The sequence below is a fragment of the Eumetopias jubatus genome, unplaced genomic scaffold (genome assembly GCF_037043125.1).
Source record: "Eumetopias jubatus isolate StellerSeaLion01/CBP00866 unplaced genomic scaffold, mEumJub1_p1.0 scaffold_3, whole genome shotgun sequence".
Taxonomy (NCBI): Eukaryota; Metazoa; Chordata; class Mammalia; order Carnivora; family Otariidae; genus Eumetopias; species Eumetopias jubatus.
The window spans coordinates 85054449-85080160 of record NW_028274809.1 but is presented as its reverse complement, the minus strand read 5'-3'; the positions used below and the strand labels follow the sequence as shown (position 1 = coordinate 85080160).

The 25712-nt window shown below is 37.5% G+C and overlaps 1 protein-coding gene across 5 annotated transcripts in view; it reads right to left on the bottom strand.

Annotated features, from left to right (window-relative positions):
• Positions 1-25712, bottom strand: part of ZEB2 (zinc finger E-box binding homeobox 2) — a 129269-nt gene that overhangs the window by 22181 nt on the left and 81376 nt on the right. For all 5 annotated transcript variants that reach the window (XM_028123786.2, XM_028123789.2, XM_028123785.2 and 2 more), the window contains exons 3-4: positions 18421-18678; positions 13448-13519 (exon numbers count right to left, since the gene is read on the bottom strand). In XM_028123786.2, the coding sequence (XP_027979587.1) occupies positions 13448-13519; positions 18421-18678 (330 nt within the window). The remainder of the gene's footprint in view (positions 1-13447; positions 13520-18420; positions 18679-25712) is intronic.

Here is a 25712-nt window from a genome sequence, read left to right as displayed (position 1 = left end):
CTCCACGCCTGCTCTGACGTGGTTTTCTCCAGGGAACGGGTGCTCGGATGCCAATGAGGGCCCCTGACGTGTAAGAACTTTAGGAGAGGGAGGGGCAGAAGGAACAGGGGGCTAGGAATCTGGGAATCCGTAGTACTCTGCAGGATCAAATATCTCCCTCAACAGCAGGAAGCAGCCCAGTCAGGGACACAGTCTAATTTTAAAGTGAGGTTTTATATTAAGGGACTGTGAATATCAAAATTTGGAGACCTCTGAGCCTTAGACAGTTTTGATTGCTATGTATAGAGACAGAATCCAGGCCTTTAAAGGAAGAATCCCAAGTAAGTTCATATGTATTTATTTTTCACATTACTATGTAATCTAAAATTTCGGAATTGGTATCTTACTGAAAAGATTCTTGGACTGTGTTATTATATTTTTGAGGGGTTTATAAAGTAAGGTGTTTTGCCCGGCAATTCAGTGCTCTTTTTATAGGCTTCTTGTAGAGACACACAACACCTAAGGATGCTTTAGGGCAGTGGTTTTCAAAATGTGGCCTCCAGGTCAGCAGCATCAGTATTACCTGGGAACTTGTTCAAAAATGCAATCAGCAGTGTTGACAAGCCCTTCAGGGGTTCGGATGCACACCCAGCTTAAGAATCGATGCCCTGGGAATTCAGTTATCTGCATCACCTGGCTAAACTAAGGTATTCAGTGACATGGTTTGGGGAAGCAGTGCAGAATTAGCCCCATATCACGTGGCCTTCCTGACTCTTTCAACCTGAGCTCAGAACTTCCTTCTGCACTTATCCATCTGCATATCTCAATCACTGAACTTAGCACATCACATTATAACCTTTCGTTTATATATCTGTGTGCTGATTGTGTTTTATTCAGCTTTGTATCGCCAGTGCCTAGTACAGTGCCCGGCACACAGCCAATGCTCAATAACTGAATGATCAGATCAGGTTCAGGGTCATTGGGCAACCCATTTTGGCTCAGCCACTTAGGATTTTTAATCTCGGTATCTTCATCTGTAAAATGAGCTAGTATATGCTTTCTGAGGTATCCCTGAAGTTTCAGAATTCCATACTTTCAATAAATTAATTGCCCTAATCAATTCGCTTTTTTATTCACTGGCTAGGCCTAAAGAGTTTCATCTATATTCTTTTCAATTAAAAACTCAAAGCAACATAGCTTTCTGCTGGAGACAGATTGAGACATAGACACAGATTGAGATTTCGGAGGTGACTAGAAACCACTGACAACATCACAAGGAAAACAGTGCTTATTAAACACTTGTTGAATGAATGAAGGGGACACTCAAGAAACTTGGGATACCAGTTATTTCTTGTGGGAACCCTTGCTGTGAAGTGGACTTAGCTGTTCTTCATCACAAACATAGCTAATAAAACCACGGCATTCATTAGCCAGGAAGCGACAGGATCCTCTTGGTATACAGTGATTACAGTCTGCAAATGACCCTCCTGTCTCACCTACAAAGCGCTACATCTGTTTTTCTCTCTTCAAAACCTATCTCTTTCTCTAGTTTATTTTTATAAACTTACTGTATGGGGTTAACTAAAAATTTTAAAATGATGATTTACATGACGTATCTGACTGGATAACAAAACTCTTCCAACATATAAGACTGCGACAGGGAGTATAAACAAGAAGAAAATGACAGGCTTTATAATAATCTCTCCTTGTTGAGTACTTAGGTATTGAATTATCTGATCAACTGATCTTGCACAATGGATTTACACTATAAAAAAATCCACTCAACTCTTGCTGAGAAATAACTTAAGATCAAACTTGTGTGGCTTCTGTTACCCATATAAGAAACCTAGCTAATTTAAAAAATGTAATTTAGGGGCGTCTGGCTGGCTCAGTCAGTGGAGCAGGTGACTCCTGATCTCAGGGTTGTGAGTTAGAGCTCTGCGTTGGGTGTAGAGATTCCTTAAATAAATAACACCAACAACAAAAGATTAAAAATAATCAAAAAATTTAAAAAAAATTAATTTAAATTCTATGTAAGAATAAGAGGAATTGGAAGTTATTAAGCCAAGAGGATAATAATGGTACAGAAACGTTCTTACTCTTTTCCCCACTTTCTTCTCTGCTGTTGATGTGATGCACAAAATTTGTATTTAAAGAGGCCAAACTACTTGCTAGCCTCCTAACCTTATCATTAATATCATCAATTTAGGGGAGTTATACCTTGAACTGTGGTGTTTCTTGCTCAGGCAAGATTTTCAGTCTAGATCTAGAGGCTTCCAACTGCTCTGGAGACACCTCAGAAGAATCTGATAAACCTGGACATAGTTGGCATTTCTCTGTGGTACTCTGGGTGGAAAATCCCTGGTCCCACCCCTTCCCATTCTGGCTTATACTCTGCTATTATCCTAATGCATTTTGTGAGCTATAAGCAGGACTGGCTACAGTGGGGCCCAGTGGGCCTGGTGCAAAATGACAACAGAAGAACATTAAACCAAAGTCAAAGCTCTAACAAACACAGGGCCCTGGGTATAATACCATGAGACAGGGCCTCCCCCTCCCATGCCAACTAGCTCAGCCGGTGCTTTGTTGTCTTTGTTCAGGCTTCCCAGTAAAAATTCATTAAAAGAAAGGGTAGGGTGGGGTGGAGTTCAAAATTTCTAATTTCCTCATTTAACAGATGATACAACTAAGGTCCAGCGAGGTTTATGATTCATACAAAGTTAGACAAATAATTTCTGGAAAAGCTTGATGGAGAATTCATATATTCTGACTCTTAACCCATTACTCTTTCCTCTGTATCATAGTGACTCCATATGCGAAAGAAAAAGACAGAGCGAGAACCCCATCTTTTCAGTTTTTCAGTATGCCCAACCGATTTGACATGATTTGAATAGGTCCTAGATGCTGACAAGGTTGCTGACATAAAATTAGTATGGGGAAAGCCATGGTAAATGCTCACTTCAATGTAAATAAAATATGGAATTCTAAAATTTTTTTTCTCAATTGGTCCTTTCATGTTCCTGCTCTTCATTTTTTTCACTGGGTGATCCACATCCAAGTCTGCTGGGGTAAAGTGAAAACATAAAAGTTCTTCAAATTCTCTACTCAAGATGCTTATTTATAATTTCCATTTAATATTTAAGGATTGTGTCTTCCTATTTTAGACATCTTTTATTTTTAATTGTGTTTCTAAAGGTACTCAGAAAGGAATAACTTTATGAAACACTTTGCAAAGGTGAATTTTTATTAACTATTATGGTGATAGTAAATAAAAAAATGTCTCAAGCTTACCTTGGAACTAGAGACCAAAACAAAACAAAACAAAACAAAACCAAAAACCACCCTTTATTCATGGTTCATTTTACTTTCCCATTCCACGTATTACTTGTTTATCCCCCCACATGCTTAATAATATCCTCCTACATGCGTTCCACTTCTTCAGATTAGATGAAACTGTGTCATCCTGTCATAATACTCCATCCCTCACAGACCTTTCCAGCACAGCCGCTCCTGCTTTCACGTGTCTAAGCTCACAGAGCACAGAGGATGGGTCAACACACTCCTCAATTCACATGGCCATTTCAAACCAATGTTCCTAAGTTATTAATTTGCTCATCATTTATTTGTTTACTCATTTATTCATCAATTCAACAAACAACCCGTTTGTCAACCATCAAGGTTGTATGAACAACGTGCCCATTGAGAGGGACTTCAGAGAAAAGCAAACTTAACATCTACCCTCCAAAAACCTCCCGTTTGTAACTGCAATCTTTTGAAGCCTGTCTTCCATTTTTGCCATCATGTTTTAGGACACTACTTGCATAGCTCAGGTAAGATGATGCTTGTCCCGTGGTCATGTTTACCCCAGGGCTGCCAATACTATCACTCTGGGAAACGTCATGGCTCAACAGATAGCCCATGTAGGATCCTGGCTTCCGAGGCTTTGAGTCTCTCTAACCACAGGGATGGCCACACTTTGGTACTGGGCTAAACCTGGGACGGTTTCAGCTCTGCAAACCAGAGCGTGAAACGTCTACTCTCTGTTTCAACCTTCTGCCCTTGCCCGCCATTCCATTCTTCGTTCCCCTGACGCAGGCACTTCACTGTGATAACTGGGCCCTGACAAGCCTTCCCATCCATTTCACATGGTCTGCTTTTACTTGCCTCAGTTTACCTCGGAGCCTGAAATCTTTTCCATCCTTGCCCCTTATTCTTGTGTCATTCTTGCCTCGCCAAATGAAAATCCAGCCCAGTTTCTTTGCTCCTAGAGTATCAAAAATGTCTGAAGAAATGTAATTAATTGTAAGAAACGTGTTTCAGTCTCTGTTATCCAAATAGGATCTTCTTTTGTGATGGTAATTGAATCTCCATATATTGTCCACAGCAATTACTCCAGATTTCCGTTCTTCAAGATTCCAACCCTACTCCTTTCCCTTACAGTCAACTGATCATCTCTTTTCCTACTTACTCTGAAGATAAACCTGACATGTCACATGACATGAATTCTCTGAACTACCTTAAATTCAACCAAAATCTCTATAATCATTCTTCTTTTTTCTTTTGAGCTGGTTGCTAATAAAGATGTACCTCTGCCCACAGCCAAGGCTACTCTCTAAGGCTACTTCCTCACAACTCCTGATAACTTACTTCATCTTCTTTCTACCCAGTCTCCTTTTACATTTTCAGCTTTCTCTATGCCTCACTTTTGTGTGGAGCCATATTTAACAAGCCTTCTCCCTGAAGAAAACCTCTGAATTTCGCAGTCTCTTAAGGCACTTCTCTACCCTCATGTCTCCAATATTTGACCCTACGCTGTCAAAAACCCTCTGCAATACCGAACACCTTTCACTTGAACTTATATAGCTTGTTGTATTTCAAATAAAACATCTTCATCCACATACTGTTATAATAATGATGATGATGATGGCTAGCAACAACTGTTTATTATGTCTAACATTGTGCTAAACATTTTACACACATTTCTTATTCATCTACCATTGTTTAATTTACCCAACTGAAGGTAAGTCCTTAATGACAGTGACCGTTCATTGTATTTTTCAAATACAAAAGGCCTTAAACTTAGTAGGGTCACCCTAAGTGACTATTGATCTGAATAGCTAATTAAGCTATTAATGATTTTTTTGTAAAGTTTGCCTTCATGTCATTATGATTTTTTTTGAAGATTTTATTATTAAGTAATCTCTACACCCAAGGTGGGGCTCAAACATACAGCCCTGAGATCAAGAGTTGCGTGCTCTACTGACTGAACTAGCCAGGCACTCCGGGATTTTGCATTTCTTAAGGACAAGAACTGTATCTTCTATTTCCTTAAAGTTTCTTTCTCAAGGCTCAGTTTAAATTCTGCACACAACAAGCACCCTGACAGAAAAGAATAAATGTAGGTATCTTAGTAAAGTGATGAACATTTTATTATTTGTTCATTTGATTGTCATTCAGGACAAAAAGAAAAACAACATGTGATTCCTGACGCTAGTCAGTGATCAAGGAAAAGTCTTTGACAGATTTCATCATTATTCACAAACACTGTAAATACCACTACAACCTCTTCTACATTTAAAAAAGGATCCTAGGTAAAGATGAAATGAAACAGAAAACTAAACAATAAGCAATTCCTTCTCCATCTTCATATTTTAACCTCAAATGCATTGTTGGAGAAATGAAAAGACATTTGTCCAATAGTTTGTCTGCTTGGTTCTCTAAGATGTCAAAGGAATTTAATTGGCAGAGGCTCTCAAAATTGACTGGTTAAGTCCTTCCATTACAAATTAGTTAAATATTGCATTTTTGTTTTCTAGAGAAGAAGCTAATGAGGAACTAGTGTAAAGGGACAAAAGAGTCCAGAATCCATTTATTTCTTAATGCATAAAATTGGTTTAAAGCTTACCTGTAGATACAAACTGGCAAAATAAGCAAATCAGGGTGAGCATGTAGTATATGTTAGGCATTGCATTAGGTATTTTAAAAGTAATATACCACTGGGGTGCCTGGGTGGCTCAGGTGGTTAAGCATTCAACTCTTGATTTCAGCGCAGGTGATGCATGATCTCTGGGTCGTGAGATCAAGCCCCACATGGAACCCCTTGCTGGGCGTAGAGCCTGCTTAAGATTCTCTAGCTCCAAATAAGCCAATCAGAGAAAGACAGTTAAGATTCTCTCACTCCCTCTCAGCTCTGCCTCTTCCCCACCCTCACTCCCACTCTCACTCTCTCTCAAAAAAATAAAATAAAATAATAATATACCACTTAATCCCTACAACGAGACCTTGTACATACGGAATCATTATTTCCACTTTACTGATGTAGAAATGAGTTCTTATATACTCAAGTTCATGAATTAGTAATCGATAAAGACAAAATTCAAATGCTGTTTATCTGACTCTATACTAATCTGGAGCAACCCAAACAAACATTTGCCTTCCATGTGTAAAAGCATTCATATATTATTCTCAAAAGATTGGAAACATGTTTAATGACTATAGTTAGAGTCAATATACTTAGTTCTCGGATGATAATTTTATTCTGTTCTGTAAGATTAAGAACTGAAACCTAAATTGCCCTTACCCAGTTTCTAGATGCAATGTTGTAAGGTGTTTTTCTTTTCCCAGCAAAGGAAGGAAAGATGAAGGTAGTTATTAATAGCCCTTTATAACTAGAGTACTAGATTGTCTTTATAAATATAACTTACACACATTCAAAGAGGAAAACATCAGGGGCTTATTTGGGTCTTGATACGCACGTGGAATCGCATTAATGCTAATGATCACCAAGCACCTAAGATAGATCCTTGTTACTACTAGCACGTAGGCTTTATAATGCTCCTAAGTTTTTCCATTTCTCTAATCTTCTCAGAAAATAGTTTTTTTCACACTCTTAAAAATTCTACATAATAATTTTATTCTGAATTTGAATCTGATTAAAATATGGAAGGTGTAAGGTTTTTATAAAAGGACATTCTTTGTCTTATGTGTTAAAGCATACAATTTCTTTCATTTTTTTAAAAGATTTTTGATTTATTTATTTGACAGAGAGAGAGAGAGAGAGAGAGAGACAGCGAGAGAGGGAACACAAGCAGGGGGAGTGGGGGAAGGAGAAGCAGACTCCCCACTGAGCAGGGAGCCCAATGTGGGACTCGATCCCAGGACCCTGGGATCATGACCTGAGCTGAAGGCAGACACTTAACCGACTGAGCCACCCAGGCGCCCCACAATTTCTTTCATTTTTAAAATATTAAAACTAATGTAGAAATATTAAATGCAATGTAGGGAGTTGTTAATATAAATCAGGGTTTGCGATACTTCATGTTGTTATAAATCAACTTTGCTGTGCTTCTAATCTAAAACTTTGTGGTAAAAAAAATAGTGATATGCTCTACTGTTGTTCTTTGCCCTTAACAAGTTGATTTCAGGGACTTAAATCCTGGTTTTGCTCTCTGAAGATACTGGACTTAATCCCCTTCACAGGGAATGTTTTCCTTTATTGTGGCTTTCTTTCTCAGAGACTATTCCTTCTCCACCAAATCTTCCTTCCTTCCTTCCTTCCTTCCTTTCTTCCTTCCTTCCTTCCTTCCTTCCTTCCTTCCTTCCTTCCTTCCTTCCTTCCTTCCTTCCTTCCTTCCTTCTACCAGTCATAATGCATACCATGTGAGTTCACTGCTATACTGGGCACTTTGAGGCAAAGAAGGAATAGTCATTTTCTTAAAGCAAATATTTTTGGGGCCCTTACTAAGGCTTATATATATATATATTCCTTATTTAATTACCTCAACAATCCTATGAGGTAGATAGCATGATAATCTACTTCCATTTTACAGCTCACGAAATCTCTTGTGTTCACAAAATTAACTAGGTAAAATAGGTGCAAACATTATAAAGAGGAACAGTTTGACATGTTAAAATTAGTAGTGTCCACCTGAGGGCTGTGGAATTTCAGAGAAGGAAGAGATTGACATGGTTTGGGGTGTTTTAGGATGACCACATTAAGGAAATAGAATGTGAACTGGCCCTGAGGAACAGAAGGGTGAGTAGAATTTGGATAACCGGACAAAAGGGAGTGAGAGATTCGGGTCTCAAGGAACAGCATGGGCAGAGATTCAGAGGTTGGTATAAATGTGATTCTTTTTAGATATTACCAAGGGATTTGGTCTGATGAGAATGGAACTGGTATGAAATGGATGACACTTAATACTGGTCTGAAGAATGCGGATTTTTGCCTATGGGCACTAAAGGGCAATTAAGGATTCTAAGAAGGGTATTTGAACAATGATAAAAGGGTTATAGGATGAATGTGGACTGACCAAATAGAGGAGAACGTGAAGGCTGGAGACCGGTCAAATGTAACTGAATTTTTCTCATTTGGGAGATTAATGAGAGATGAAAATGTCTGGTTGGTTATTTCACACCAGGTGTCAAAATATGTCAACCTGGAAATGTGAAAGGGAAGTCCAACTGTTGTTTGTCTCTCATTCACTCCCCCAATTTCTTTAAAAACTCTTTGGGACTTAGGCCATTCTACGATCTATAGCGATAAAGTGACCAAATCCCCATACCATTTCTGTCCTCAAGTAGCTTACAATCTAGTAGGGAGAAACATACCTGCAGGTGACTAAGTATAATATGTGAGAAAATTTATACATTCTATAAGAAGACCCTCAAAGGAATGAGTAATCAATCTTGAGCGGGAGACTGTAAGATGACTTCCTGGTGGAGATGGCTCTTAAGAATGTGTATGATGCTGTCAGACTAAAAAGAATTAGTGACTTTCTGAGTTGATGGAAAATCATAAGCAAAGGCAAAGGAGTATAAAATGATAGTCATTCAGAGTTGAGGTATACACTAGGAAGTGGTAGTAAAGGAAGATGGCGCTAGATCATGAGGATGCCAACTCAACTCAGATGCCAACTCATTCGGAAAGCAGTGGAGAACCATAGGAGGTTGAGTGTGAAGTGGTGTGGGAGATGAATTACAATTATCCATCTGCCCCCAAGTGCCAGGAAAACAACTTCTAAATAACTTTGTTAGTGTGGAGAATGAATTAAAGAAATTAGGGATTGAAATGGAGTCAGTTACAAGGTATCATAATAGCGCAAATGAAAGATGAGGATTTAAATCAGGATAGTGGAAAAAAAATGATGGGGAGAAATAAAAGTGATATATGCTATCTGCGATAGTAGAATTGATAGTAGTTGATGACTAATTAGATAAAGTATGTAAGAGTCAAAGATGATACCATAGTTTCTCGCAGGACAGTTCCTCAGAGTGGTGAAAAACCTTCTGAGGTGAAAGTTATGTCAGGTAATTAAGATTTTATTTCCAAATCTGCCAACAGTTAGCTATGTGGCATTTTTTACTACTGTTTCCTCAACTATCAAAATACAATTAAGAAATTGTTCTGTAGTGTAACTTTCAATTTTAGAATTCTGTGATTCAATTCAACTAAACTCTTCCCATTGCTTCTTGCAGCTTTAAACTCAGCAGAGTATACTAGGAAGAAGATACTTTTAGATCCTAAAAGACTATTCTATCCATCTAGATGAAGTTAATTTTTGCTATTTAATAGATGTGTAGAGCTGAGAAGGAAATTCAGAGGTCTTTCCTTACTTTTGGTTAGGAATGAAATCTGTGTGTTGAATATTCAGAGAGCAGTATTAGAGACATTGTCTTTGTCTTTCCTTCACAACTTATTCCCATTAATAACAATACATTCTGTCAGAAAATCTGCTTAACCTGTTTAGGATTTATCTATTTCAGTGTCTATTGGTTCTGCTTTGATTAGAAAAGAGAAATGGTATCTGATATTAAGTTAATTCCATATTTATTCATTAAAATATATTGAGAGCCCATTAATTTTAAGGTACTCCTAAATGTAGAGAACACACTGCTGGTTACCAGAGAGGAGGTAGGTGGGGGGATGGGTGAAATAGGTGATGGGGATTAAGCGTGTACTTATTTTGATGAGCACTGAGTAATGTATAGAATTGTTAAATCACTATATTGTACACCTGAAACTAATATAACCTTGTACAACAACAACAAAAAAATAACTCCAATAATGTTTTTAAAAATTAAAAAATAAGATTGAAGGGTAAAGTTAAAACAAAATTTAGGTGCTCTTACAGGCAATATGGTAGCCTAAGAAACAATCTATGCTCTCAGAGTTTGCAATCTAATATAGAAAAGACAGGACATTAATTAACAACACACTACAAAATTTATGGCAAGGTTAGGCTTTTTGTTCAGTAAGCATTCATTGGAAGAAGATAACATTGTAGGTTGGGATGGCTAGAGAAGGTCCGCCAGTAGCTGGATCTTTTAGGACTTGGGTGGAGACAAAGAGATGGTCCATTAATAAGCAATTTCAATCAGAAAATATGTCTTATTTCAAGTCCCCACGTATGTAGCAACTGAAAAGATTCTGGGGATAAGAAGTAGCAACTTGCAGTTATAAAGAAATACGTATTTATTCTCTAAAAGGGCAGAGTTATAAACTGAGGGTCACAATTAATTCCTAGTTACCAAGTCCAATGTATTTGTTCAGCACTCTTTCAATTGTAGTTATTTGAATCTTTGATTGAATTGACCATTCTCTTCTTTTTGAAACTTTCCTTCTTTGCCTTCTGGTTGTTTAATTTTTTTCTATCTTAATCTTTTTTCTTTCAATGAATTTGATTTTTCTCCCCACCCACCAGGGGCCCTGGCCTCAGCTTTCTACTTGTTTCTGTAAATACACTCTCAATGGTTAATGTCATGGTCCCATGATGTTAAATACTATCGGAATATATTTGCATCACTCTCAAATCTATGTCTTCAGCCCTGACTTCCTGTGTTTCAATTCCTCATTTCCAGTGGACATTCTCATATTCACATTCATATATAACTTTTATGTGAAAATACTTCTGTCTAAAGACTAGCTCAAGGTCTTCCCAGAATTGGATCCTCCTTCTTTTTATCTAGAAATAGTAAGTACTTCCATGTTCTAAACATGCAGATGGGTAACCTTGAAGCCATTCTGATTCCATCACTCAGAGATTCAACTGATTGTTAAGAAATCATGTTGCTAATTTCACCACTGTCACCACCCTAGGACAAGTTTTTATCACTTCACACCTGAGTAACTACAATGACTTCCAGTTGGTCTCTCAAAGTCTGGTTTTCCCCCACAGAAATCACAGTAGTATAACATGACACAAACTCTTTGGGCTGGTGCTTCCCATCCTCCATCAGTCGGCTTCAACTTAAATGTCCAGCTTCATTTCCCATGAATTACCTCCTAGGACCCTCTGATTCAGGCAAATCCTTTCTCACTATCCTCTGAATAGATTTCACAATTTCCTTCGTTGGCTCACACATTCTTCTGCTAGAAAGCCCTTCCTCGCTTCTTTATGACCACTGAAAATATACTCAGTTCACATTTCACCTCTGTTGTGGAGCTTTTCCTCAATACTCACCCCATAAGATCTCTCCCACTTTTGTAATTTGAAGTAATTATAGTTCCTACCATTTGTTGTGTATTTACCACATATTTTTCTTACTGTTCTTTGTTTTTTTCTTGCGTGTTAGTCTCATCGTCCAAATGAAATAATAACCATGTCTTAAACTTCCTGGCCCATCTTGCACCACAAGTACACCAATGGTGTATATAGAACATTCTCAGTGAATACTTATTCATTTACTTATTGGCTGAATGCACTTGAACTATAAGCAATAGTAAGTAGTAGCAGAAAAAGAGACCTTAAAGCCAGCTGAAAGTACATTCAGAATTATTTTTAAATCTTTTGAACAGGAATAATTTTTATTCATCTCATTTTAGACTTCAAGTGTAAAAAACAGCTAGTAAATTGTCACCTTGTAGGATACATTTACTTTTGTGACACTTTACATGCCTATAAAGTTAATAAGAATTAGGATTTATTTATGTTTGAAGTTGAAATTTAATATTTATCTTAAAAAAAAACATGAAGCCATTTTTGATCCCATGAGTTGGGACATTATAGAAAGTATCGAATTTATGCTACCTCTTTATTATTATCTTTTTATATGAAGTTATTTTGTTTTGTTTCTACATTATATGGTGATGGTACCCCTACAACATAGACTATTAAACCTGGACGTATTCTTAAGAAGCAATTAGTGTGACCTATTTATTTTTCAGGTGGGGAAACTGAGTTCCAAAGAGGGTAACTGACATGCCCAAGGCCACGATCTAGTTACTGCCAGAGCTATACCTGAAAACTAGCATTGATAATCTTTCCTAATTCTATACTTTTTCCCTAATCCCATATTGCACAGTTTCATTTTTGTACCTTAAATTGACATACTCAAATGAAAGAAAAATTACAAGAGTTGTTCATTATTTCTCTTATTTTACACCTAAGAAAGTGAGTTCGTGCCTTGTAAGTTATTAATAAGAACATTCTAAATAGAAGCACAGCATGAGCAGTTTATTATGATGTGTATCAACACAAGGGAGATAGGACTATCATCTGAATTATTCAAACTTCTAAAGCTTCATAAAACTGTGACTTTTTTTCTCATTGGTGAGTTGAATGGATATAGCTATGTGGTTTTTGGTTTTGTTTTGTTTTGTTTTGGAAGATAACCTTACCCTGGGCCCTAGGTTAATATTTGTAATGGCCGTGTGGAGGATTGTTTATAACACCAAAAATAATTAGCCTTATCCAGGAAAAGAGAGATAAACATAGTGTGTCAATGTACATTTGCACTGGTGACATGAGAATGTGAGGGAAGACACTGTTCAGTTTTGGGGACGGAGCCTAGAACGTCGCAACTGTCCTGAGATCCATTCTGTAGCAGTAGCAGTACCACTTTCCTACTGTCACTTTTTTAGCTTCATTAAAAAGAAGTGAAATTGTCAATTCTCTCTAAAGCTTCTGCCTGGAAAACATAATTTAGAGGAGGCAGAGGGTACCAAGAATTAAAAGTGAAGAAAGAATACAAAGGAACTCAGATGATCAATTTTTGTGAGGAATGTTCACGGAAATTTGGTTTGTCTTCCTGAAAAAACATTTACAATCTAAATTACAGCATATCACTTGAATTCCCAATGACTGCTATCAAGTGGTAGCCAGAAGAGGCCTATTACATTCTAATTTTGAGATTATTTATGCAGTCTTTTAAAATAAAAATTACTACCAGAAATTTGCCCAACTCATGCGCTGAAAAAATTTACGTATCCAGTTCAGTTTTCTCAACTTTCACAGGCCAATCAGGGGTTTAAGAATGAAAGATATATTATATGCTGAGAAAAAATAAAATAAAGTAAAATAAAATAAAGAGAACTCCGATTTGAGACAAAAACAGGAGAACTGTAATGTCTGACTTAATCGTTACGTCATAGAGCTACAAATGGATGGGCCCGTGTTTCTCTTCCTGACTCACTAAAGTCCACATGACACAGGACAAGTACGATCTCGGTGTGGTAAGCACAACTTACCTGTACCATTGTTAACTGTGGTCTGGATCGTGGCTTCCGGCCCCATAGTGTCATAGTCTTCCTTCATTTCTTCTGTGGGGGAAAATTATCTTTAGCATTTGAAAACTGTAGAAAGGCTTACTATACTAAGCATGCCAACCACAGGAACAAGGAAGATTCTTTTAAAGGAAACAGAGAAAAGGCTTGTTGTAAACCTCTAAACAATAGCTTTGTTCAGGCAATTGAATGAATCCAATAGTGCTAGCTGCACAAGAACTTATTTACTTTAAGCATTACTGCAAGCTGTGAAAAACAGAGGTGCTTATTTGGGACAAACGGAGGGCTTTTCTTCTGGTGGCAGTTCTAGTGACAAACAGGGGGAAAGATATTATTTTTTCAATACGAGTCAAAAGCAACAAAAGCAAGTCAAAGTCCTAATTTGTACTTAGGAAGATGCAGGTGCTTCTGGTAACTCTGGATGATTAGGGGTCAGCGAGAATTTCATGTTTTTTTCCCCCCTTGGAGTAGCTACCATGGGGCTAATCTCTGCAGGCGTATTTTTTTAAAACCTAATTTGACATATCCAAACCTGAAATTCCCAGTTTATAAAACAAGCATCCCAGAGGTATTTGAAAACACCTGTTTCACTGTTTTAGATAAATGTCTAATACATACCTTCCTTAGGCCTTTCCCTACCACTCCATAAATCTCTTTCTTCCTTATCATTTATGCTCCAGCATATAACTGTAGCCATTTTCTGAAGAAAAACATATAGATGTAAACAAGAGCTCAAGGTGGTGGTGGAGAGGAAAATATGTAACACTAAGTTTGAAGCTTCATAGGTGATACAAGGTTATTTTCCAGAACTGCAATATTTTAAATTAGGGAGAGTTTAAAAAACAGGAGAGCTCTTGAATTTTCTGCCTCCCAAATTACAGAGCATGTGAGAGGGCAGAGCGCAGCTGACAGTTAAAAATGCTTCGAGGAAATAAATTAAACACGGACTTTAAAAAATTGTATTTTTACAATAACAGTACTAATGAGAACCAACATGATCCAGGATAAATATCTCTCTGATCATCCTTTTGCTTAAAACGAGAGAAACTTTATAAATAGGACTCTGTAAATTCCCAAATTTATCCTGACCATTCTTTGCTTATCACATTCTAGTCATAATTATCTGGTAGAAAAACAGGTTCTAGCAAATGGCAGAAGCAAAATTAAAATATATGATTTACAAGTAGTCTCCTGCAGCCTATCTGTTTATGTTATCAGAACTAAAAAAGCCTGGGCCTTTTAAGGCAAAATACACAGATATAAATAGATGCTAATTTAATGCTATTACCCATAACAGTCAGATGATTTGAATGGTATTTGTTTAAACTGTACAACCACTTTAAATTTGCTTCTGGCCCTGGACTTCCCTCTTATTTAAGGAATATTTTCACAGGGACATTTTTCGTAAAACATTTAGAAGTTCAATATATAGCAATATTGTATTGTCAATTGTAATAATCGATCGGTTGAAAGGCTCCCTCATCTGATATTTTTATCAGTCTCTGGAAGGAATTAAATTAAGGTATTTCTGAGAAGCTCAGTACTGGCTATAAATATAGCTTTTGTGTCTTTCTTCCTCGCTCATCTCATGTGATTTCTGGTAGCCAAGAGTCAGAAGAATCATAAGTTTTCCATCTGAGAGATCAAGTCACTGAGGGGAAAACAGTTAACAGCATTTTTTTTTTTTTTTGCATAATAGTGGTAATGTTCAAGATTTCTGCTGTACTTCCTTCCTCATTGTCATTTTTCTTATGAAAAAGTAAAGAGAAGTTACAGTAGGTGGTTGCTTCCCAAATTATTAAATGCTGGGTATACATAATGTGTAGTTGGTTCTCTGTGTGCATTGCATTCTGTAGTAATACCTTAGCTGTATCCCTCTTTCACCAAAGATTATGCAACCGAGATGGTGTCACTTTTGCCTAGAACGTACTTTGCTTCAATTTACTGAGCACCAACCTTTCCTTTTTTGAATTTTAGGCTCAATTTATTAAAATGAATCACTAATCCTTTTCAGGTTTGTATGTGAAAGACTATGTATATGCCTATTTAATTAAGTTTCCTGCAAATCCATATTCAGAAGGACATGACAATCCATAGGTTAAGAATATCTCCTCTGAATTAAAGGCAATCCTGGCTGTCGTTCTGCCTCTTGCCTAACCTTAAACATTTTCCAAGACACCTCTGACTCAGCATACTGTGTCTAAAACCACATAGTATATTTGTTTTTAAAACCCTTGTAAAAGTTTGCATTTTCCAGTCACCCTTGGGATGAGGGTTTGTAAAAATAAAGAGCACTTTCTTCCTTAAGATGAAGAATCCTTGAATAAGCAGAAAGAGGCCAAGATGCAGGTGATTTATTTAAGTCTGTGTCAATGATAATGATGTCATGGTTTCCAGCACACTGTGTCCACCCCATTGTGGGACGAAAGAATGTCAAGGACAATTCTAAACACAAAACTTTGATTGTGCTGGAACCGGAAAGGCACAGTAAGAGCTCCACTGGGCTCTTCAGTTGAAAACCTGCATCCTGCAGACAAACTACAGAATGCCTGCGAGAAAGAGCAAAGGAGAGGGGGCTTATCTCAGAGTCAAGCTATGTGCTGAGGTATGATGGTAGACAGCCAGGCACCAGGGATAAAACACTACTAAATAAAACAGCACCAGAATTAGAATTATTGTCTATATTGTGTGTTTTGAACAATAAATAAGAAAAATATTTTATCAGAAGAAAAATGTGTTATCTAAGAGTTAGGATAAACAATGAGTAGCTTTTTAAGACCAATTTCTTTTCATTAGACATCAAGGCACCACATCAGAGCACTTTTGGAACAATAAAAAAAAAGAACAATAAATCATTACTAATCATTAGAACTAGACAGGTAATAGCCGGGTAACTTTCTTGGTCCAAATAGCCAAATGAGATTAGGGATTTACATTTTATTTAATTATTGTGACTCCAGAATGCTAGTTTATTTACCATAAAGGTAAGAGCAAAGAACAGCCTGTTCATTTGTATCACAGGCAACATTAACTACAGGTGATAACAGGGTCTGTAATGCACTCATATGGATTATTGTATATTAAAACATTTAAAATTATGATCCATGACCAGCACAAAAAGCTGCCATGATCACAAACTACCACAGCTTGACATTGCTGTTTTGGCTGTTTTTCAATTATTGATCTTAATTTTTTAAAATGAAACTTTTTTTTTTTTAGAAGTTTGGAGCCGTACATTTGTTATATCGTTATTAATTATTCCTTTAAGGGTGGAAATTCTAGTAATTGGTCCTTACCCTTGATTTCTAGATATTAAAATTTAAAGCATCAGAACATTCATTCTTATAGCCCTGCATATCTAGTTCATTAACAAATATGAATAGCTAACACCAGCTCATTTAAATAGTATGTCTTACATGAGTTCTCGCCACACTCTGTTTCTGTCACACTGCTCCCAAGAATCATTGGCTCTTATTATACATGTAAATGGCTATCATAAAAATAAAAATTTCATTTAAGATTGTTAATGACTTCTGCAGCAGTCAGACTTCCTTTAATGATCATCCTCTGCCCCTAATTAAACGTATTTATCTTTCAAGCATCTTTGGCTGAGTTCTCCCTCATAGTTGAAAATCTAAAACCTTAAGTCTTAATGGATATAACGATAAATGTTTATGTGTGGGATTGCTGAGATCCGAGAAACCTTCACCGAAAGCAAAATTGGAAACAGAAAGAATACAAAACTTGGCATGGTAATTTAGGAAAACGAAAAACAAATACATTACACTCAAACTGCCATCGGTCTTTTTTTTCTTTTCTATTTTTTTTTCCACATTGAATTTTCTTTAGGAGTGGAAGTGCTTTTATTATCCTCCTTCCAGTATGCCGAACAATTACCCTGCCTGGGTTCGATGCTTTATAGTCTGCGACATCACAATGGCATATAGGTAGACTCTTGCGCTTACTTACTTCCTTTCCCACCCACTTCACCTATTTATAAAAATGCTATTGTTATTTATATCGTCAGAGAAAAAAATAACAAAGTGGGATAAATCACGACAGCTGTCATTGGGTCTTGGGAATACAGATTTAAGGAGACACTATGGTTTGAACTGGAAGAGTCATTAAAAAAATCTTTTTTTGCAAGCCACCTCACCAAGTAGAGAGGAGCAGAGGTAGTTTATGGGAATAGGATTCATTCTCTATGATTCTGTTTATCATTCCATCATACCTTAGTGATGCTTCATCCTAAGTGAATTTTAGACCAAGACATTTCCATATGCTGAGTGGCATCTGAAGTTTTGGTTTGAACATAATTTACCTCATTTTTGTGATAGTTGGCCTTGGATCGGTTTTACTTCTCCAGAGATTCCCACCAAATAGCAGGAATCATTATCAAGTACTTAACTGTTAAATAATAAGAAAGCTACCTGACCAGGTGAAAGTGTGAAATCACATTCACACTTAACAAAGGGGAATGATTAGATGGTTGAATTACAGTAGAAGGTGTCAGACAGACCTTGAAATTACATTCAATTGACAGTTACGTGGTCTGTATTGTTCTAGAACTTCCACACGAAACTTTCAAATAGATGTTAGTTGTGAGTTTTTACGTTTGCTTCCATTTTCTGTCCTGAAAGCCTGGAGCTTGCTCACGTCATATAAACTGCACACTGTAAACAGGGTACAAAGACTTCCCATTGTGGGTTTAAAATGTAGTTCATGTGCAACTTGCACCCAAACTGAAACGTCATCTCCCCCTAAGATGTTAGGGCTATAATGTGATAACACTACCATCACCTCATCATCTGCCACCGGCTTTGGTATCTCTATTCCGCAAAGAAATATTTTAATTATTCGGTCGTGGACATTGCACTAGGTAGTGAAGATTAGGTTAAGATGGCACAGGCAGGGCCCGAGGAGTTGTAGACGCTTACCTGGACCATCTACAGAGGCTTGCAGAATGTCGTTGCTGTGCCAAGTATGTTCCACTCCACCCTCCCTTAGGTCATCTTCCTCTTCTTCTCTTGGCAATAGAGCTTGGCTCACGTGTGGGGAGGACTCACGGTTGGGCACGCTAGCTGGACTCCTCTCCTGGTCCAGGGGGTTAGCAATCCCGTCCTCCTCAGCAATCTGAAGCTTGTCCTCCTCATCTGTTTCTGAACCCGTGTCCACTACATTGTCATAGTTCACCACTGAAGAGAAAGCACAGAACACACACTCTCTAAACACTTTCTTGAAAAATATCGGTCACCCCTAATTGTTTAGTTAAATGGAAAATAATTAATATTTTCATAACTTAATTACTCAGCCATGTCAGGAAAATATAATTAATATCTTTCATGTTTTAGCATTTTTATTCTTATTCAATTATCGCTGCATACTCTTTCTGATTTTAAATGGTTGGTTGTTTTTTTTTTGCTAGAAAGATGGGAAATTTTAAAAAGCAACAGTAGCACAAATCCTCAAAAATACATCTATACTGCATATGCAAAGAGACACATGGCAATATGTACTTTCGATACTCCACACAAACTTATTAAACAGGTCTGCAATTGACAATTTTATTAGCTTAGTGACATGGAGTGTGTGCTATAAAATGTACTATAAATACGACATGACTTCACTATATTAGCTGTGGTTTTATTCCTAGAAACCATAGACACACACACACACACACACACACACACACACAATGTCCATCTATTTAGTCAATACACAAACACATACACAAACCTGCTCAATCTGAAATGTTCACTGTTGCTTCTACGTCAACCGTCATGTGCTAAGGCCATTTATATCCCAATCTTTTAAGCAGAAAATGAGGAAAAGCCATATCTTCTGGGCCATTAATACTACTATTGAGATGTCTTCATAGTGCCATAATTACAGGAGATTTCAAAGTGACACAGGCAAGACCAACACAAATGTTAAAATAACTCACAAGAACCGGCGGGCTGCTTTTGCAGTCCTCAGTCCCAGCAATGCTCAGTAGCTTTTCTTAAAATAGACAGCCTGTAAATAAGGTCTGTGAACTCAATTGAAGGTGGCTGTTTCTGAATTAGTCAGCCCTCACAGGCTCTCGGCCTACATGCTAGTACATAAATTGTCCACTTTACCACCAGACAAGAAAGATTAGAGTAATAAACACGGGGCATTAGCTCAGCTAGAGAAACACACCAGCCGTTACGCACACACAGGATTGCCAAGAACTGTTAACCCAACTCTCCAGAAACACACACAAAAAAACAAGTTAGAACCATGACATCATGGGAACAAGAGGGAAAGAGAGAAAGGGGGAAAAAAAAAGCCCATGAAAAAAAAAAAAAGCGCAAACAATTTTCAGGTTCATTTTGATTTCTCTGCGCCTAATAAAGCAATCCTCCGCTAAGTTATCAACTGAGCTATCTCAAGTGGCTCTTGCCAGCTATCGGATTATACAAAAGTGGCAGAAAAGGAGGAAAAAAATGAAAAGGATTGTGTGTCAGGTTCATAATGCTTTTGGAGAATTCTGGAAACATGTCTAGTTACAAATTTTAGTCAGTCATATCTGTTTGCTTTGACAGGTTCCCAGGGAGTAAAAAAGGAACAAAAAGAGAGAGATTTTTTTTGTCATGTGAGGCTGGGGACAAAAAGATTACACCGTGCATATCTGCTCATAATATGATCTTTGTATAATCCGCGGGTCTGCACTTGCCTTCGGAACAACTGCACAACAGGTGCAAATTAAAATGAAAACGGCAGCGGAGCCGGGCAAACAGAATCTGCTGACCTGGTTTGAATACCAATTGACGGGGGAAACAAAACCTTTTCAAGAGGTGTGACCACAAGGGCTTAGGCAAGTTCAGGCTGGGTAATGCCCTCAGATCTACAAAAAGAGAGATATTCTAACATCTCTGCTCTAGCTGTGTGGTCCAGATATACCTTAGTACAATCAATAATGTGCTTTTTTTTTTTCCCCTGGTGCCTGAGATTTAACCATTTCTTAGCAACAAGCAGAAGATTCTTTACAAATTTTCTGAACGCTGAGTTTGGGGCGGGGGTGGGGGGGTGGTGAGAGTGGTGGTGGTGGGGGGGGGCTACAACAAAAGCTCCTAAGGCCTGGGAAGCTTTCAACCCACCTCCTAAAAACTGATCTCTGGGCACAGGAGGAATAAAGAAAGGTCCAGAAGGAGTGAATAAAATTATCTAAGGCTGGACAGGCATTAAAAGGCCTTTATCCTGGAAAAAAAAAAACCATGCCTTTTAAGGTCTTTTTCTGCATGGACCACAATATCCCGTGTGACACGTGAGTGTTCCTGCAGCAATACAATTGAAATATTTTCTTGTGGAAAAAAAAAAGAGAGAGAGAGAGAGAGAGAGAGAGATAAATGATTTATGAACAGCCCTTGAGGAGTCCCAAATATCAGAACAATCTAAACAAGCAATGAAGTCATGTCTCACCATATAGGGTCAGGACTACAGCATCCATCACCTTCACAGGCCAACAATACTTCACAACCTTTAGGGTTCTCGCTCACAAATAGTAGTAAATACTTTTAAACTAAATAAATAACTGCTGTCAAGTTCACTTACAGAAGCAGTATGCCATCTTTTCCAGAGCTGTTTTAACTAGGATATCCATTCCCATAGCCATTGTGTTGGTATCCCACCCCCATGCCCCCCCCTTTTTTTAAATCCAGGTAAAACAATTCATAACAAAGTTAGTTTTTATATCTGAATTCTGAGTAGATCCTTTCATCCTGTTCTTTCTGGCTGACCTTCGGACAATCAGAATTAAATCCATTAATATGGACATCGCGCTTCCTGCTCCTCACCTGCTCCTCCCCATTTCTAAATCCTCAGGATTTTCCTTTAAATTTTTCTCTCAAGTCTAGTCAGTGGATTTGCCTTGTGTAATTATTGGAGAAATTTTCACCACAAAATATTCTTCCTATAGAATGGCCAGTAGGGGATGGGTTTACCCCCATTTACATTGTGAAATAAAATAAACTCATTTTCCCATTTGTTCCCATTTTCATCCTTTGCCCACCATCATCACCACGGGCATTAAGAGATCTTAATAATATAGCTTTGTCTCTGCAAAAAGAGATTCGATTTCGTAAAATAATTAATGTATACTGGTTTTAAATGAGGGTCACTGGGCAGAATATATTAGTCTACTGTCTATTTTTGAACTTACGACACATATTTTTGTTCAGCATTCAAAAGCACTGAACCGCTTACATAACGTAGCAAAGTTCTATTCTGTCCTTATATTAGGTCAAATAAGCCACCCTTTGCATGAGTCTCAGCAAAATTTTATACATGTATTGGAGCTACATGGCTGGCAGAAAAACAGACAGTTACTTCAAAACCACAAAGAAGTGGGAGCCCAAAGAATTCCTTTCTGCAATTCAATAAACAAGAGGAAAGATGTACTGTTTGCTGGCTCAAAATAGACACTAATTTTACATCTGTCTCTGAGGCACAGCAAAAAGCCAACTAAAGAGCAGTAATAAATGTCCAAAAACAGCATCAGTATCCAAAACTCTCCCAGTAATCTTCAGAGGAATTAATTACAATTCTGTGTAACAGTTGCATTGGCAAAATGTACCCATAATTATATACAGGTACTGTACTGTATTACAGAGAAATTTGCCATGTGATACCATGTTTACATGATAATTGATGGATAAGATAAAACTATTTGCATATGAAGTGCATATGAATTATTGGCATGGCTCACCATTTTATGTGGAATCATATTAAAGTTTCATTTTCTCTAAAACTGTATGTGTAATATGGGGTTACCAAAGGGTATAAAGCTGATACTTAAATTTGCTTTATAGCAAATGGGCCTGGAAAGATATATCTGAATATGCATTACTAAAAACCTATATTTAAAAGGCATCATAGTTTATCTATAATAAGCATTATTTTCACTTCAGCAGATTGCATTATATTAAATCCTCTCTATTCTTCCTTCTAAGTAAACAATACTCTAAATTGTATCACCATACCAATTAATTTTACAATCATATGCAAAACAAATAATGGTTTCTCTTTATTGTCTATTGGTATAACTTTTTTTTTCCAGATTTTTCTATTCTGGTGACATGTAACAGAATAGTAGCAAAACGTGACATTTTTATAACGTCCCTACCTGCTGGAAAATTTCAGCATTTGCAAAAATGGTCTATCGTAGCATTTAAACATTACTGATAATTAGCTTGACATTTGAAATACCAGAACTGTTGTTTTGAAGATGCCCTATACAATGTTACCTAACTAACCCCTTTTCATACTTATATGCTTTCTCTACATTATTTTGTCAGTTGGAGTACAAACAAGATATCAGTTGCTAATGTATTAACATGAAAAAGAACTGACGTTAAGGGGCGATACTTCATCTTCACCAGAAGCAGAAATTTTTTTTTTTATGTACAGGAAAATTACATATGCAGATTATAGACAGTTAGTTGTTAATAAGGCGGTCAGTAATGATTTTCTATAACTCCATTCAAGCTAAGTGTGCCAATAAATCTTTCAATGCAATCGTCAAACATTAATTAAATACCTACAATGTGGCAAGTCCAGAGGATACATGGATGCACTATTCTCACCTCAGGAAGCTTGCTATCTATTTGGAGAAATAGAATCATAACACTGTAGTACTAGAGGGCCAGTTGAAGTCAACTCTCCACATGTGACAAAGGAGGTCCAGTGACTTATCTAAGGCCCTGCAGCCAGATGGTGGCAAAGCCAGGGCTAAAATGCACGTCTTCAAACATACAACAGCCGCACAAAAATACACACAGTATTACAAATTCCCAATGAAGAATGCAATCTAAATGTAAACTCCACATGATCAGAGTAAGGAAATGAAAATCCCCGGGGACTTTTGGGGATTTTCACAATGCAAAATAGAGATTGTTGCTTAATTTGAATTGTTTTGGTGATTGTTACTTTCATGGATCTCCTTAATTTCAGTTATAGAAGCCTACCAATTTGATCAATTACCAGAATCTAACGATACACCCTTGTTTCCCACAATAGTTTGGAAACAATAGAAATAAAGAGGCAGTTCCCAGAATTATAAGCTTCAAGACCTGTCTTCTCATCCCAGTCCCAGTGTGTAACCAGCTGTGTGGCCTTGGCCTATCATCCAAGGAAACTTCGTACACATGGGTAAAAATAATGATAGTAGGTTCCCTGTCTATGAGGTTGCCACAAGGAGCCTACAAACTTATATGTGTGATGGAAACTTTGTGAAGTATAAAACACTGATATCCACTGAAATAATAATAAAGATGGGACCACAGGGGTCCTGGATGGCTCAGTCAGCTAAGCGTCTCACTCTTGGTTTTGGCTCAGGTCATGATCCTGGGGCTGTGAGATCAAGCTCCTCATCCTGCTCTGTGCTCAGCGGGGAATGTGTTTCTCTCCCTCTTCCTCTGCTCCTCCCCCAACTCACAAGCATGCACTCTCTCTCTCTCTAAAATAAATGGATAAGTCTTTTATAAAAATTAAAAAATAGGCACCCCTGGCTGGCTCAGTGGGTTAAGCATCTGACTCTTGGTTTCAGCTCAGGTCATGATGTCAGGGTCGTGGGATAGAGCCCCGAGTTGGGCTCTGCACTCAGTGCAGAGTTCTACTTGAGATTCTCTCTCTCCCTCTGCTCATCTCCCTGATCACGTGTGCACTCTCTCTCTCTCGCTCTCAAATAAATAAATAAATCTTTAAAAAAATAAAATAAAATAAAATAAAGATGGGACCATGGCTCCAGTGTCTTCTTTTGTCTGCTACTGCAACGTGGTAGGTATAGGTGAAAAGAGAAGATCTGAGTACATGCCAGTCACAGTTTTGGTGTTGGCCCTTCATTTAAAAATTGATTTGCAAAAATGTCCTCAAGTAGTAGCACCATGATGGGAAACAGTATGCTTAATCCTGCAGCTAATACTTGATGTAGACATGTAAACTTATTTTAAAAATGTCTCTTCTGATTATAGGGCTTAAAGTTTAAAAGAAGTCCTTAGGAATTTTATGAGTCATCTGGTTTCCTGAATCTCTTAGATGCTTGGAGAGCATTTAAATTTGAGCCAATGGATTAATGGCCTAGTTGCTTTCTTAAAATGTCCTTATGTGTGGTAAGTGTTCATGGACATTCTAAGACTCCTCACCTGAACCCTAGCCCTTTATTCCTCCCCTTTCTTCCCCAAGTTCGATTTCCAGGTACGATGCTACTAAAGACAGGATGCAACAATTCCTCCAGAATTTTTATCCAGTGACTTGTTTTTCCAGGGAAGATTTATCACCAACACCCCTTCTTGATCACAGTTAACTTCTTACCTCTACACTTGGGTGGATAAAGATCATAGGACTAAATGCAAGGGTCAATTTCTCATTTGATGATGGGGGCGGGGTCTTGTGACAGATACAACAAAACAAAGCAAGTTCAAACAGAAATTTTCTTCTGAATTTGACGATGTGTCACTGAAATGCATGAGCCTTACTTTCCTGATTTAAAAATGGGAATAACTTTATCACTTGGGGAGGCAGGATTAATTAATGCTAGAAAGAAGGGATCATGCTAGCTTGAAATATCCCCATGGAACGTGCTCTTCAGCACAAAACACTGTTATAAAAGAACAGCTATGAACATACCATAGTCAGCCTTTATACAAACTAGTTTGGTCACTTTAATTTTTTATCCCAGGAGCAGTCAAAGGCATTAAACCCGCATTATAAATTAATGAGTTGTAAAATGTCAGCTGATAAAACAAAAGCAGTTTTGAATGTAGGGATAAAAATGTTTCCATTTCAGATTAGCTATGTAAAAAATATGCATATTAACTGAAATGAGAGAAGAATGTCTGCAATCCCCTGGTTCCAATGTGGAGGGGCTAGTTCTGACAGTCTTTCAACTTCCTATTATGGGAACATCTTGGGAAGATGGCAGCCACTCATCCCCTCTAGAAATGCTAGCAGCTTCCTTGTACCTGGAGGAGATTTCCAGTTGTAGTGTGGTAGTGATTAAAAAAAGGTTAAAATTTCCATAAATTTGCTGGGGCTCTGGATAAGCTCCCACATGCAGGTAATAACATCTTAGTTATGTACTTTTCCCCTTGAAACCTCTTCCTTAATATAGGAAGTATAAAAATAATGGCAAATAAAAATAAAAGTAAGGATCCTCCCTTCCCCAAACTATCATAAAAACAGATATTGGTCACAGAATTCACAACAGTAA